This window comes from Rhea pennata, chromosome 1 (assembly GCF_028389875.1).
Source record: "Rhea pennata isolate bPtePen1 chromosome 1, bPtePen1.pri, whole genome shotgun sequence".
Lineage (NCBI taxonomy): Eukaryota > Metazoa > Chordata > Aves > Rheiformes > Rheidae > Rhea > Rhea pennata.
This window is the reverse complement of record NC_084663.1, coordinates 144,930,451-144,947,851: the sequence shown is the minus strand read 5'-3', so window position 1 is coordinate 144,947,851 and position 17,401 is coordinate 144,930,451. Positions and strand designations below refer to the sequence as shown.

Genomic DNA, 17,401 nt, shown 5'->3' with positions numbered 1-17,401 from the left:
GGAACTTTTAAGACATCACAAATAAAGTATGGTCAACTGATACACTAAGAGTCACAGGAAGGATCAAAGTCTCCAGCGCTCTTATCTCTAAACAGGCTCCAGACGTCTTCTGATGACTGCTTTACATAGTTTCAACTAAATCAGTACATAACCCCTTGACCCTTTAAAAGCATGCACCATTAAGATGTCAGAAAAATTTATTAATGAAAGCATTACTTAATATAGACTTCTTTTCTCTTTGATTTTCCTAATTTTCTTTTAGACAGGACTGTATAGGATTCCCCAGAGGATTGCAGCACTGGCACTACTTGACAGCAAGACACTAGACCAGGCACAGCCAACTGGCAGGACTCATGTTGAGAAGTACCATGTCACAGCCAAGTCCCCAGGCAAATTAAAAACATGCATAAGAAAGATGTAGTGAAAGTGTGCTCAGCCTGTCCAAGATGAAAATGGGCCCTTAGATGGGTCCTACATAACGTGCTTGCTTCATTCATTCCTTCAAGCATATGGATGAGCTGCTGGATCTGGGGTGGGGGAGAACATGTCCCAAAAGAGGATGTGCTAGTAGTCTCACCTCCTTTATTTGTTCCGTATTCTACTATTCAAAAAATTAAGGCACTTTTCAGTTTAGAAACAGCTAAGCAAATAGAGCACCTCCCCTTTTTTTAATCAAATCAGGCTTTATAGCGTTATCCTACTTCACCAAAAAAATTAAATTTTCAGATACCTCCAGGAATTCAGCAGCTTCTCTTCTCCCAGATTCTTTGCCTGCCTCTGTCAGGGGATGTCTCCATCAAGATATCAGGATATGATTAACTTAAAGAGACCAACACCTCTCCTGACTGAGTGAAGCTAAAAGAAGCTGCTCAGAAGCTGCTCTAGCGCAGTGTAAGAAGACTAAGCTTTTCCACACTTTCTCTGCCCCAGTACCAGGCCACCACAAGGGCTGGGGTTCCCAAGGGAGAGAGCGGGGAGCGGAGCGAGTAACCACCCTTTGAAGGACTGAGAAGATGTACTAAGAAGGCACAGCTGTTATTCCCTCCTCTATATTTTCTGCTTCAGCAAAGAAAAATGGGCTCTCTGCAGAGAGCCTGAAAGTGAAAACACATTTCAGGAGCAGGCTTTGCCAACACCGTTTAGCTGTTGGTGACTGCCAACAAGCTGCAAGTTTGAAGTAGGCTGTCATGTTGAGAGTGGTCCAAATTCCCCAAACCCCAGTTCTCTATGGATCACACAGACGATAACCTGCTACGAGATATTATTCTCAAATGCTGCAGGACATATTGAAAAATGAATCTGCTATATGAAGGTAATTTACTGGCAACATTTTGAGCACGGCTGCGCTTGTAATACCGTAGCATATTCTGCAAGCATGGCCAGCATTTCTTTTTGTTATTCACTACCAGTTTCTAGTTTAACCAGCTCTGATGCTAACTCAAATTTATGATCAATTGGAGATGAGGGAGTTCTAAGTCTGGCAGGCAATTCAAAGAATCTCAAAAGTTAAGGAAGTGGTCACAATTTTTGTTTTAAAACCTTCCTCCTCCCCCCCCCCCCCCTTACGGAGGCAGATTTGTGGCACTGGGGTGATGGTAACAGGAACAGAAGGACAGCTCTGAGAAACAACTGGACATTGAGACCACCTTGGCACAATGCTATTCGTAACCCATGTAGTGATATGACGTACTCTCAAAGACTTTGGGGAATATACGTTAAAGTATGAAGAGTCACTATCAGACTGGCTGAATTTACAGATGATCAGAAAGGAAATGCTATTAGAAGAAGACCATTGGGCACTTCCCAGATGAGGAAATACTTTCCTACAGAATGCTGTGACAGAATTACTTTGACAAATTTTTCCTTAATCTAAGTAATGTACTGACAAGCTGCCACATGTAATTATGCTTCTGGCCTTGCATACTCATATAATTTTGTTTCATATGCCACTCACCCCAGCTTTGGAGACTAAAAAGAGTAATTAGGGAGCTATACTTGATGATGAAATCATAAAGAAACTATTTTTCTTTCTTTCTTTTCTGTTCCATATGTTTCATTTCAAGAATTTGGAAAGAATATTTTTCATACCTGTAACCTTTAGAGAAAAATAGTAACTTTTTCACTAAAAACAGAGTGCCTTCATTGCTTAAAGTCAAAAAAAAAGAAAAAGTCAGACAGCTGACAGTTGTACAAAAAAAATGCATTAACAATGTGAAAAACGTGTGACTGGCTTCTGTGCCTGGAGAGGGTGGAAGGCTCAGGGGGAGATGAAGGCAAGCAGAAGGCCACAGTGTGGCTTAAAATGTTCAAGTTCCTACCAAATTAAGCTTTTTTTAAAAAATATATGCTGGATCCTTGTGAGCTTTCTGAGACTTATATTTTGTCCTTTGGTCAAGACAAAATGAAATGCACATCTATGGTACCTTAAAATTGAACAAGGAGAGCTCAAGAACTCAGTCTCACATTTGGTAAAAAATTGGATTCTCAGAAGTTATTATATTATAACTCATTTGGCCATTTTGTAGATTCTGATCACAGCAGATTGCTCAGGACCCAGCATAAGATGTTAGAATTATCTCCAAAGCTAGGGCTTGAGACACAGTACTCAGAATAGGCAGAGAAGAAACAACAGTTAAAATTTAAGATTAAGAAATCATTTAGAGGGGGACACAGCTATAATATACTGAAATAACAGTATTAAGCTGATAAAATAATGGGTATTTTCTCACTATAATGGAAGTCCTTCCATTATATTTAATCTTTTAACACTTTTTAGTTATAATGGAAGTATTTCCTTTTCAGCCTCTGGCTGAGCGTAAGTCATTAAAGAAGCTATTCATGTAACTTTTCCATCTAAAACTCTGGGCTAGGATAGCTAAAACCCCTGGAGATGGAGAGAGCTCTCCACATCATATTCAGTCCTCCCCATCCCTCATCTTGACTATTCAAGGAACCTGAATAACTCTGAGATAACAGAAAGGTTTCTAAACTAAATAATATATAAGCCTCACATCAAACCACGTCCATATTACAGTGTGCAGATTTTTGAGCCTCTTCTTTCATGCAATTTTCATTTGATATCAGACTAAAAACTATCTTTGATATAGAAGATTTTTCACCAGAAGTGTTATTGTGTTGATTCGAAATATAATGAATGAATAGACAAGTCCTTCCAAACATGATTTCTTCACAACTCTCTAACAAGTAATTTGAAATAGAGAGTGAAACCAAGTCACTGGTCATTGCATTCAGCTTTGAGTTATATCAGAGCTATTTTTAAATTATTCTTAAAATAGTGAAAAATCCTGAGGAACAAACGGAAGAAACCAGATAGAACAAAACATAGGTGATTCTAATTTGCTCTTAACATTTGGAGAATATTCCCTGAAATAATTGAAGAATAATTGCAATTTTATCTAATAAAGACAAGGCTCTTTTCCATAATAATTCTTCACCAAGAGCATGGTAGCATATTAACAGAAGTAGTTTCCAAGCCTCAGGAAATTCATTCTACAGCATTGGATTCTATTTTGCTCTAGACATCTTTAAAGGACTCAGATATCTATAGGGACCTCAAGGTTACAATATCAGAGAGGGATCCAATTTATGTAAATAAGCAAGTCTAAAACATAGATTCCTGATTCAGCGCCAATGGAAGATGAATTTGAAACACAACACAAGTCCATAAACACAAACAACTTAGATTTTCAAAAGAATAGGAAGGGTTGCAAATCATGTATTCCAAAGAAATTCTGTGCAGAGATGCAAATGTATATTCAGCAAGTCTCCCCCTAAAAGCAGGGAGATTGATCACAAAAGAAAAGAATAAGGACATCATTGCAGCTTGCTTTCCTCCTGATTTAAGCTGTAATCATTCTCCAGGAAAGAACACACTATTGTGCACTGAAAAGCCAACAAAACAAAAATATGCTTTTCAGGTTCTTATTTGGCAGATGGCTTTGTCCTAGCAGCACAGTTACACTATACATCAAATTCTTGATTCAGGCAGTTATTTCTTTACCCGCAATCACACAGATGCTAGATTCTCTCAACTCAGACCCTGTGCTCCCCTTGGCCCTTACAGAATAACATTCAGGTTATTCTGTAATCATACAGAAGAGGTTTTGTTCCATCTTGCTCCTGACATGACATATTCTTGAAGAGGAACACTGTAAAATTTGTTATGAGTGTTCCATAAATGAGTACCTTCCCAAAGCTAAACAAGATCTGGATGTTCATCACCATAAAAAAAAGAGTAGGACTCTGCTCAGTCACTGTACGAATAATAAGTCTTATCATGCACATGAAAATTTCTGTCCATCCAAACAGGAGATTGCATAAATAAAACCTCACCCTATTCTCCAAAAGAAAATGGAAAAGGAAAAGAGTCAGTGCTGCTGACTACAAAAAAATAGTTCTCCAGCAAGAGATTATCTACAGAAAAGGGAAAACCCCGTAGCCATCCATTGCCATGAGCCCTTTCTGTCTTCTTCCCTTTATTAAGGCTGAAGGCTCCAGGCTGCTATACAAAGAGATGAAAGAAACAGCAAGTCCTTAGAAATGAATCCCATTAAAGAAGCAAGAAAGATACAACTATCTCCAAAAGCAAAAAAAAAAAAAAAAAAAAAAAAAAAAAAAGAAAGAAAAGAAAAAAGAAATTAAGAGTGTTATTGGTACCCTCATGGCAGAGATGCAGTGGAACACAGAGTTAATTTAAACAGCTGAAGACAGGAGAAAGTTTACAAATGTTGGCTTTTTTTTTCCAAGGAGATATATAGTGCCTGAATAATCTATTAGTTTTCAAGCAAAAACATCACTTGTTAACATTTTAAAAAGCTTGAGGAAAAAAGGACTTTTCATCAAAAACGGCAAAGCTTGTCCTTTGATATGTGTTGGACCAGACAGATACGCAGCTCTCTGATTATAAACTCACGGGGATCAAAAAGGTCCAGTGCTCTTGAGTTAACAGCACCATCAAATAAAAGAAGCCTGAAATGCACATCAGATGCTTGACAGCAGTTTAAAAGTTGGATCTAGTATAGTGCTAACAAAACACGGCTTCTCACATAAATCTTTTGAATAAAATAACTGCTGAAACCGGTGCCAAGACAAACAGCTACTGCACTAACAAATGTCGTTTTAATATAGTCTGCAAAGGCAGTATTCAAAAAGAAATTGCCAGTGGGGAGTGAGATGGCAGGAAAACTGAGGGATACTCTGGCAACATGTAAACAAAAATGGAAAAAGAATAAGTGGATACTCCAGGCAGAGGAGCAGTGAGGTGAAGTAACAAGAAAGAGCACAAGGTGAGAGAAACTAAAACGACAAGAACTGGGCATTGTTATTAAAAGTTGTAATGCCTAAGTAGCTCTTCTGCACCTCCAGAATCAGCATGGAATAATGGTTGTTCCTCTACCCAAAAACAACAGCTATAAAGCCCAAATAATGACATTGCACTTGAATCACGGTACTTAGGTGCCATAGCTTACAATTACAAAGAAATGCTTTAAAACAAGCCCCATAAATGACCTCGGAGCAGCAGAGGTCCACAGCATATTGTCACAGAAAAATTTTCATTTTCATAGAATCAGTAAGTAATTTTGTACAATTTCAGTATTATGCAATGTGAAAGTTAATCAGAATACTGGAAAAACAAAAGCCACAGGAGTTATCTCCTCTGGAAGCATTAGGAAAAAGTGTCAGCTGGACAGAAAAATATCTTAACACATGGCAGAGCTAAAAGATCAGATTTTAACATAAGACAAAAATATGTAGCCATATTAAAATAAAAAAAAAGACCATTGATTTAGCAAGGAAGCATGGACTCCATCAGCATCTGCTCTTCGTTCCAGTAGGCATGTTTAGGGACTGTAATTCCACAGGAAAAGAGGAAAGATTCTAGGACAAGGGCAGTTTGGTTTCACAGACCAATCACAAAAGAAGTAATGCTGGTGTGACTTTTTTACTGAATATTCCATTTTAATTCATTTACCCAAAATGTGGGAGATGGATGTACAATCCCCTCTCTGGTCTGAGGTAGCCTAAACACATATATCCCAATTTTTGAAAAAGTGCACGGCCCACTAGGCTCCAAAGCACTCTTATTTTTGGTTTTGCTCTTTCGCTTTCCCATAAATAATGAAACATCAATCGAGAGAAGAACTCTGACTCAGGTATTCTGTTTTCTCAGCCAATTTCCTGATAATCAGCCTTGCCTGAGTATCTCTTTTCCTCTCGCTCCTTCTTTCAGTGACTCTGTTGTTGAAAGCAGAGTGGGCTCAAGGGAGAGGAGGGTTCAGGCTACTGTCTTAGCTGCTAGTCAGGCGCGAGCTGGGATAGCTTGGTACATGGACTATTTGCCAAAAATACTGCCCCAAACTCGGCTTAGGCCTGGCTACCAAAGAACCAATGCTAAGTATTAAGCAGGGAGAGGAGATTCGGACACAGATAGAAAGAGAAGGATCTGGAAGGAGAGAGATTAGCAGTAGAAATATTGAGAAGGATGAATGCAAGCCCTTGCATTTGGCTACAGAGAGACACCGGGGGAAGCTGAAATACAGTGTGAAAGGGGGTGAGACCAACTTTGGAATGAGCTAGATAAAAGCAAGTTAATACAACAGTTGTAAACCAGACTCTAACATGATCAATCCTCAGCTACAATAAAATATCCCCCCCCCCCAAGCTGCAGTTAACAAAAGAGGACGAAATTATGGCTCCCTAACCTTGAAACTAGTCAGCAGAGTTGACAGCACTCTCTGCTTCCTCTAAACGCCTTGCACTAGTGAGTACTTACTGTTCTGTCTTTCAATAAAAAATAAGACATGAAAGCAGGATAAAAACATGGAAGGTTATCACACCTCAAAAATAAAACAACCACATTGCAAAGGGTACAGAAAGACGCTTTTCATGCCTTTCCTTCTTGCGTAGCTTATTGTTAGATGTTTTAGACTGCAGTTCTGCTTGGTGATAGAGAGATGTTTCAGTTTGCCCAACACTTCAAATGTCTCTCATATTAGAACTAATCAGCATCAGAGTGGTTTGTCCTCTTGTATTAGATGCACAGGAAATCTTTCTCAACCATGGCAAAAATTTCCAGGGTAGTGGTCATACATTTAAGAACTGAATTTCATGTTAAATTGAATGTAGTTGATGGAAAAATAGATAAGTGCAAACGGAAGAAATTAGCCGGTGAATTAGGAAAAAAATAGGGTCACAGTCTGTAGTCTAGAGAGTCATACAGCTTTTTTCAAAAACTACTATTCATAAGGAGCTCAAGTGATTTATTCTCTGAAATTCAGCAAAGGCTGATAAATGAGTCACCAAAATGCTTACAGACAGTGACCAACCAAGCAATTCTCTGTTTGATAGGTACTAATAGGACTGCAGGGGCAACTTGGAATAATTGTGCTAATGGATCAGCAGGAGTCAGTGATGATGCAGAGCTCTGTCCGCTGCAGGCCAGAGCTAAGCCAAGGACAGCACAGTGAGCTGGAGCCAGGTGCTGTCAGAACTGGGTACACTCAGAATTAACGCAATTTTTTTGTTGTTTTTTTTTTTTCCTTCCACTTTGCACATGTTTTATATGTTTTCTTTTGGGCAGAGTGAAATAGAAAGCAGGAGGATTGGCAGTTACAGTAACTCAGTCTTCAGAAATGCAACAGAGGATAATGACTCACCACTGGTTATGAACCGGCATCATTCAGAAGCTGCTCTGAAAGGTTGAATGTTTTGCTAGTACTTACTGAGCTATTCCCTTTCTGTCCTCATCAATAAGGATAGCAAACTCAGTCCGGACTATCTACATTCACTTCTTGGTATCATTGCTTGAAATTTTTGTAAGGATTCCCTTGCCTAAAGTGAAGTTCCACCACCTTTTCGGTATGGAAGCATTTATGTCATAAAGCCATAGGGGCAATTATATTGCACTGGTATGTGCGACAAGGCATTGCATTTGCTGTTTAAGAAGGAAGATATATGCTGTTGAGGAGTTTACTGTAAGAAGTGTAAGTGAATTGAATAGGTAAATGTTTTGCAGTGACTGCAGTCAGCCAATATTGTGGTTTTTTGTATTTTTTTTCTTTCCCTTTGCTTGAAAAATAGAGAAATAAAAGCAGCTTCAAATATACTTGATCTCTAGTCTTTCTAGGAGTGATAGGAGCCATGCTACCTCCTCAGCCGTGTCAATGACACGTGAGCCGCAATCCTCTTTAGGAGTTCATTGACAGCTGATTCATCATGTAAACCTCTTAGGGAGAAAAGCATGAACCTGAATTTAGTGAATATGTCTGATGAAAGTAATGGTAAATCCAGAAGAAGGGTAACCAGGAATGTGCTTTCTTTTTCTCTGATGTGTCTTTAACTGTGGAATCTAAACAGCAGGGCGATGTTCTAATATTACATAAATTTACCATTTTGTTATATCAGTTGCCAGGACTTGGCTTCGTTGGAAATGTTTCAATGTACAGAATGTGCTTAGCTGCTCTGCATATTGGCTGTATGGAGAGGCTCCCAGTGCTTTTCAGTGCAGAGCAATAAGACCAAATGTTTTTTGCAGAAATGGTGCAATAGGATTCATGCATTTTAGGCATCCTTTTCAGTTCAGTTCTGCTTGGCACATTATAGTCTGTGGGCAAAAAAATGAGCTAATCAGGAATGGTAAGGAGTAGTAATATCTCAGTGTAAAAATTTTATACATGAGCTTGTAGAAAGCTATTTTTTTTAACCACAGGTTAAATGGCAACATGCACCCATTACAAATCTGTTCATAGTTGTATAACAGTATTGGAGAGGATTATAGAGCTGGAAATAGTCCAGCTAGCCTATTTTGTCAGAAGACAGACTATCTTTGGCAGAAAAGAATGGTAGCTTGTCATAATGATTTGTACATATATATGTGAGGTGCTAGTTTTGAACATACTGGTCTGTCAACAAAGCTGAAAGAGCTGCCTTAAGGTCTTTGGACCTCTGATATTTTATTTCATCTGAAAACCTGATGTTTATGGCAGAACACACAAAAGTTCCGCCTCAAAAACATTAACAGATCTACTTATTCATTTTCAATTTAGAATACGACTAAGCATTTAATTTTCTTGACATGTCAACCCAACAAATGTTGTAGGTTCAGGCAAAGAGGATAAAGAAAAGAGAATTCTGGCTCTTTATATCTGCCAATGCTGCATGAATCCAGGTAGGTTTAGGTTATACATATAATACCTTGAAATCATCCAAACTAGGTATTGACACCAGCTTCCTTGTATGTAATGGAATTTATTTACTTGTATACAGAATTTGTCATCAGGATCCTACCAGTGCTACATACACATCTCTGCAGAGATGAGGCTTTCATGGTATCATGGTCTACATGCTTTTAGGATTTTATTAACAAGAAAGATGCTTCTAATGACAATACATCTGGTCCTACTAAGGTTGAAGTGTTTAGTTATTGACCAAAGTGAAAAATAACATAAAAATCGGAATTACAGTCTCTATACATGCCTGTTGGAATGAATAGCAGGTACTGATGGAGTCCCCACTTCCATACGATTGATTGTTGTGGACTTGGACCCACCATCTGCTTGCCTGGAGACCCAAAGACTCACCCATCAGCAGGGATGCCCCTGATGTCAACAGTGTGGTGAGGATAAAACAGGAAAAATTGTACTAGAAGGGCGGCCTATAAGGGGTGAGAGTGGTCACTGTACCACACACCCATTTGTTTGAGAATCTGGGGAAATTACACTAGAGGGGTGGCCCTCGAGGAAAGGGTGAAAGTGGCTGTTGTACCACACACCCAAGATTTAACTGTAGAGCTCTGATATGTATATACATATTCAGCTTTGTTATATTTCTAGCTTTGCTATACTTTTAGCTTTGTTGTAGCCTCTTATCTTTAATAAATTCTCACACTAGGCAAGTGCTGATCTCTCGAGTTCAGTGCAACCAACTCCAGAATCCAAAAGAATCCCAGACACCCCATTAGTGGCACCTCACGGCTCTGCAGTTCAGATCCACCTCTCTCCCCATCACTGCTTTTCCATTGCGGGAAGAAGCTAAACCTGTCCAAGCTCCAGCCTCTCACTCTTAGAGTAACAAAATTCAGTTTCACCTATGTTATTGAGAAGTCTTCAGTTGGTCCTGCCTCAAGGATTTTCACTGCTGAATTCATATAAGGACACATTCTCCCTAATCACTATCAGGTAAGATTCATCTGTTCTTCACATAAAGCTCTGAAACACCTACATGGTGGAAAACTGGGGGCAAAATTGAACTTTTATTAATTAGTATCATTTGACACCTACTAATGCAAAGTTCTGCTTTTCATAATTTGTTTAATATGTCAGTGCTACCACCCTCATATAAGCACATTGACTAGGAATTAAGCACACAGAACAAACAGTCCTTCCAAGGAAAAGCTACACTGAAGGAAACTGAGTGGTTGAGTTGTTTCATCTTAAATTGACAGCAGCTCCTCACATCAGCTGCATAATCCCCATATATGCCCCCCTGTTCAATTGTGATTGCCTCTATACAACATATTTCTTCTCAAAGTCTGACTGTCCGGTTGGCTTAACCCTTCAGCCTTAAAATGTAAAAAATCCTTGCAGCCTTCTCCTGTTTAAAAAGAAGTTTTTGTGAGGATACAGCTGTCAAACCCCAAAAAGGACTGAACCATGTCATTGCTGGCACCTTTCCACAATTGGCCTATGAGGTTTAACTAAGAAAAACTCAACGCAACCATATTATTAACCATTATGAAAAGAGCAGCTGCTTGCAAAATGTGACAGTTCTGTGCAATGTCATAGGGTCTCAGCTGAAACATTTGATCCTTGTAGGCTGGTAGATGGCAAATATTTCACTGAGTGCTGAGTTCAGTTTTCAGCTTGACAGTGAAAAAAATGTGAAGTATTTAATTAGAACCCCCTAATTCTTTCAACAGTGCACCTCAAAACAAAAATTAATGTTGGTGGATTTTTATTTACAAAAATGTCCTATCAGAATCCAAAACATTTGAGTGACTACATGGGAATGTTATAGTTTTATTCTGATGATGATACAACAAGAACTGTAGCACATGACCAATTTGGGATATTGTGAATAATTACAATAAATAAGCACTGAGATGATACTGCCATAGAAGAATTAAATAAATTTGAACACAGGAAAATTAATCATAAGTGCAGTCTGCATTTGGATATTTCATTAACAAAAAAAAAAAAAATCCATCTTCTGCTCAAATGAAGCCAAACACTCTCCTTAAATTCAGCCATAAAGTTTCTTTCCTTTCTTTATCTCTTCAAGATATTTTCTCCAGGAACCTCTAAACTGAGAACAGAACACCTAGTTAACAGATATTTAGAAGGGGACAACAGAACCTTCTGATGCTTAAGTTATTTATTGACCTATTATACATAATTTTGTATTTCTCTTATTCTTCCCACCATTCAAGCCAAAGATTTGCTAGAACTGCTTATTGCTCCTTTTGAGGTAGAAATTCATTTTTGAAACGGATTTTGTGATGTGCTAGCTGTGATAGCAGGGACCTCTAATATCAACTGAGAGAGCCCTTGTAGTTGCATGTCCCCACACAGCTTGCTCATGACAAGCCATATTGTTACCACATACTTCCATGTTAGGAAGAGATGCTTGATAGATCATTCTCAAAATCAAATGGACAAAATTAAATTAATTAGCAAGGCCTTGACTTTAAAACTTCTTTACTATCACTAGTGACATAGCTCATTGTAGCTACATAGCATTTAAATACCCTCACAGGGAAGCAATGCTCAGAATCATTCACTACATATATAGTGAATAGTCTATATACATATATAGAAATAAGGTCAAGAATTTCCACCATTCAGACAGCAAGCAAAATCACCAGAAGCCACATGAGAATGATGTATGTGGAGGTTTTGCTGTGAAGTCATTCTCTCTGTCTTGGAGTCTCTACTGTTCGTATGCTTAACATGAAAAATCAGAATGGTTCCTACACAAACATATAATTATCATGTGAAAATGACCACTTTCCCTATTGGAGTGCTGCATATTTTACTCTAATTGCCAAAGAACAAAATTAGTCCTAGGACACACATAAAAATGTATTTTGAATATTCTTGAGCTATTTTCTCCCCTTAGTCTTTTCCTGTGTCTGAGGAAGCTTTTAAATTGTCACATAAATTTTACTTACTTAGACAGTAACCATGTCTTCTTGACATCTTATTGTAAGTTTCATAAATGTCCCTTAAAAGTAGCAATACATCAACATAATTAAAAATCAAAGCTGAGATTTATAATCTCTCACACCTAAACTTTACTTTCATATTGACTTTTCATTGTACAATAGCTTTTCTAATATCTTCTCCCAACTTCTCCAACTAATCAGAAATATGCTTGCTATCTTTCCTTTGGCTTGGTGCAGACCAGAGAATCCAAAAGACATTTTTAATTCACTCACCTACTTGTTGCAACCCAATTTCTTTACTGATCCTGACATCATAGATTCAGGGGAAAGGAAGAGTTGGATTTCGCTGATAGTTTTTATTTGTTTTTACAGAAGTGAACATTATATAAGTTAAGCTGAGAGAATGGAGATACGCTGAGGGAATTAGTTTTGCCTGATGGAACACAAATTCAAGTAGATTTCAAAAAAAAAGAGATTATTTTTTGTTATCCCAGAGATGACTCTTTTTAATGAGGCACAAAGGTTAAAGAACAGATTTCCGAAGACTATTATATTAAATGATCAGGAAATTCCAGAGCTCGATTTCATCCAAATATAACCTCAGTGGAGTAACACTAAGGTTTGGTTTCATCATCTTCCTTTTATAGTCTCATTTCTCTTGAAAAGTTCACAACACAATGAATGCACAGCTGCCAATTTTTTTTAAGAAGTTAATGTTATTATCCGATCACCTAAAGCAGTTATAACCAGCAATTACATCAAGAAAAGAGAGAGACCAAAAGGACAACATGATATAAATACCACAGAGTTTAGTTACTCTATTACCCACTCTTCTAACATTTTTAAATTCCAAAAAATGCCTTTCTCTTTTTCAGCAACATAGTCTTAAATATCATCTCCAAGTAATTGGCTACACAGGATTACTGTTCATCTCACTTCTAGATGGCCTTTGAGGCTCACTAATTCCTAAGCCGAAAACAGCTGATATCAGCCTCCTTTCTGAGGCACATAAAAGAGAATTTCAGATTCTGTGGATACAAAGCCCCGTCATTAGGCATCTCATGGGGGAGCAGCACTGCTGATGGTGAGATCAAGGCTATTGAGGGGCCTTTCCCTGTGAGAACAGCTTATGAGTACAGCTCCACAGAGAAATGATGGAAGGAGGTAGCCTAAACTTTTTGAAATGTGCTGGGGCCAGCCTGAACAGCGTGGCCCATGCTGCCCCGGAGCACTGTAATATCTTCCTGCAAGACAAGGGGCTCAGGAAGATGTCTTGGACCAGTGTCTATGGACTGCCAAAGCCATTTTCATGTGAGGAAGTGTTAACTGTAATGAAAAAGATCTTGATCAATCCACTGTTTAAAGGCTGAGGAGAATAGAAGAAGTACAAAATCAAAATCCAGACTTCAATAGTGTTTTGCCAATTTAAAGTCTGTGTTTCCTATGGAGGAATGACAAAGTCATCGGAGTGACCACAATGTGTGATCCAGACTTCATACAAAGCCCAGGCAGTCTAAGGCAATGCAGTAAGAGATTTGTTAGGTTATTTTGTTCTTCAGTATGAGATGTAAATGAGAAGATATTTTGACAGGTAGGTCCTTGAGCCAGGCTAAGGCAATGTGAACATTGACCACAAAATACCTGCAGGATTCCCCGCAGTCAAATTAAAACATTCAGTCAAGTATGTGGTGTTTTATGGTGTCTTGATCACTGTTTTAGTGATCAAGATAAATCCTCTGTTCTGTTAAATAGATTCTTTGGAACTTCTTGTCTCAGCATACATTTGAACAATTTAGAGACTCTGAGAATCTTATTCCTGAAAGATAATTCTGCAATTTAAATTAAATAACTGTATTAAAACAAACTATGCAGACATGCCAGTTTACTGAATCTTTTTATGAAGAAAAAGATTTGGTCTCCTCTGTTTTCTTAATCCTTAGTAGTTTTATTTCATAAGCAGAAGAAAAATTAACATGAAAAGTTAAACGTCATTCCACTGAAACTAATCAAACAAGATGTGAGTTTGCAAAAGTTTATCCATGTTTTACCTGCATTACACTGAGTAGTCCCACTGATTTAAGGACAGTTACTCTACTAGCAGGGTCAATCCAGATCAGAGTCAGATATTTTAACCAAAGTCACCCAACTCTTGGTAAAAAACTGCCCCTAATGTGCACTGGCTGAAATACACACTAAGAGTCAGGTAAGATTCATCTCCATGTGTAAAAAATCAATTATATTGGAGGAGCAAGTGAGGTAAAGATCAGCTGAGGAGAAATTTCAGGAGATCCTTTCCCAATTCCTAATATGTTACTATAAAAAACTAGATCCACAATTCTTTAAGACGACCTGGGGATGGGTACTTAATTGTACATCCATTCCTAAATCACTCACAGTGATTAAATTTTACTTAATGGGAAAACAATGTGATCAAAAGACTTGGAGGTATTGCTTGCACTTGCAGGCACTTGCACACTTGCACTTGCCCTTTCATCACGTCATGATTTAGTAAGTATTTTTCATCTCTGATCCTGTGACTATGATTTCCTGTGATTTCATAAGTTCCTGTGATTTCACATGTTCACAATAAGTTGCCTGTAGTGGATACACAAAATAGTATTACCCACTGAAAAACAGCATGAAAAATTTTAGCCAGAAGGGTAAGAGCTGACCCATGAGAACATGACTCTATTTTTCAGCCCTATGTCTGGGCAGTTAACAGGATACTTAAAAGCGCTACTAAGCACCTCTTTATCAAGAAATATATGAGACTTCCCAAAAGAAAAACTGTGGTTCCAAATAGACCCAGTCCTTCCATTCCCATCCTTCTTTCTGTTTTCTCGTATACGTTGTACTTACCATGCTGTTTCAAAATACAATGACATCAGCTCACTCTCAACTTTGCCATGTGCTGAACTGAAGAACTTCTACAAGATCTGATTTTGCCCATAAAGCTCTTAGTCAACACAGTAAATCCTCAAATACCCTAAAAATCATTTTTAAAGGATTTATATAGCTTTTATGGTCAAGCTGTCAATTGTTTCTTTGTTTGTTTTTAATATGTGGAAAATACAGCCATAACGATTTCCAGTTCTCATTCTGAAGGCTCTATCGTAATACTCTTCAGCACACACGAACTTAACTTGGCTCAAGTGAACCTCTTGGTTCACTTCACTTGGTTCACTGTAGATTTATAGGGCACACGTATACTGTGTGGAAGGGGCATGCCAAAGCCCACCTGGCTGTCCTGGTTCCCCCTTGTCCAGATGAAGGAACCTACCAAAATGCTCCAGACCCCCCCTCCCTCCCAACACAAACAGGTTTCCTTCTAAATGACCTGCAGAAGCGTAGGTCAAGTGATTGCTACTGGGGCAAGGGTTGCTTGATCCCAGTAGCGAAGCAGTTTAGCAAAATGAGCAGGTGAACAAGAAAAGCTTAAGGAGTCACCTACAATATTTCAGGGTCTCCAAAACATTTCTACATACCTACAAGTAGAATTCCTGATTTTTAGAAGATCTGTAATAGCAGGAAAAAAATGAACCCTTCCCCTGCCCCAGGCCTGCCTCTTTCCTCACAGAGTTCACTCCTTGTACGCGTGATACTGCGACGTGGTGGGAGCTGTCACGGTCATGTTACTGGCATCATTTTTATGTTCCCAGTCTCAGCCATAGCGATGCAGTTTAAGGCCTTATTATGCACTTTGGAAATTTGTATGCAGCTTTCAGGAAGAGATTGGGGTGAGGAGTGAAAATTGCTTTAGCTCTGTGTGTTTTGTGACACTTCTGTTTCTCCCAGTCATGTAAGGAAGAAAAACCAGGTGTTTGATTTTGAAAACACAGTAAAATTGACCTGTGGTTGCTATCAAAGCTGAGATTAGTTTGGAAATCTGATGATCCATGACCTTCCTTCTTAGGCAATTAAGACTGCTCCAAAGTCCCATTAAGCTTCCTGTTCTCTACCTGCTAGAAACAAGATTCACTTAATGAAAATACATATCTGCACAGCAAAGAAATAAAAAAGTAATTGGGATTAGGACAAAACTATGCTATTTGTCTGTATTCTTACCTTCCCTGCACGGGGAGAGGAGTGAAATTCTTCCCCAGCGCAATGCAGCAATCGTCCCCTATTGCTGTGTTTTCACAGGGGGGTTGTGGCTCTCCGAGAGCCGCTACCATGCCATGATACTCTTTTAATAGCTGCAGCTCGTTGCAGCTTCTGCTCACTGATTTGGCTGCCACCTTTGCAGCCAGATTGATGTGATGTGAAGGAGATGTCTGATTCAACTCCATCTCTTGTTTTCTAGAAATCGTACTGTCATCGTTGTTATCCAAGTACATCTGCCCCCGAGGGTTTTTTTTCTCCTAAGGAAAGTGAAAACAAACATATTAGAACTAAGTGGAATTGACTCAGTGTTTGCTTTTGCACAAGCTTGTTGGGCCAAAATCCCAAGCTGTAGATTTTTCACACACCTTTGGATATTTCTCTTGTTGGTTTATTTCTACTAGGAATTAGTTCAACATTTTAAACCTCTTGACGATTCAAAAATAGCCATTAGAAACAGTTTTGAAACACATCCTGAGATGAGTCTTCTACTTCTTAGCCCAACACAAACTTCTCCCACAAATTTCCCAGAAACTTATGCTGGCTTATCCTACAGAATAAGCCATAATCTTCTCTGGATCAGTGAGGGCTGACATACTGACTATTTAATGAGAAACAAATGTAGACACAGTGCTATCAGCGAATCTTTATTTTTACCTCAGAAACACATAAACACCAATTTGGGAAGATCTGTATACATGGAAATCCAATTTATGCCAGGAAGAATTAACTCAGATTTGCAGTCCTTTTAGCATTAGGAGAGTAGCACTGGGGACAAAATTCAGGCCAAATTTGAAGAGGAGATTTATTTGTTTACAACATACGGTATTAAGAGAACCAGAGTCAAGACCTCTGTCTTTGCTAGTGAACTAAATCAGGTCTCAAGGACCATCCCTTGATCCCACAGGCTATTTAGCAGTTATCATGTTCTCTGGTGCGGCCATGGCCTTTGCCAACTAGCACTCTGCCACGCCATGTCCAGGCATAGGCATGGGACCAGCACATGCCAGGAAGGGAGAAACATAAATATGCATTGCACTGACACAGCTGGCACCAGGGCCAGAAAAGAGTCCTGGTTCATTTTATTTGTTAGTATATACGTAGCCAGTGACTCATGTC

At 38.6% G+C, this 17,401-nt stretch overlaps 1 protein-coding gene across 1 annotated transcript in view; it reads right to left on the bottom strand.

Annotated features, from left to right (window-relative positions):
* The window catches only part of OCA2 (OCA2 melanosomal transmembrane protein), a 181,611-nt gene extending 165,087 nt beyond the window's left edge, over nucleotides 1-16,524 (bottom strand). The window contains exon 1 of the mRNA XM_062574955.1: nucleotides 16,247-16,524. Within this exon, the coding sequence (XP_062430939.1) occupies nucleotides 16,247-16,518 (272 nt within the window). The 5' untranslated portion in view covers nucleotides 16,519-16,524. The remainder of the gene's footprint in view (nucleotides 1-16,246) is intronic.
* Between the last annotated feature and the right edge of the window lie 877 nt (nucleotides 16,525-17,401).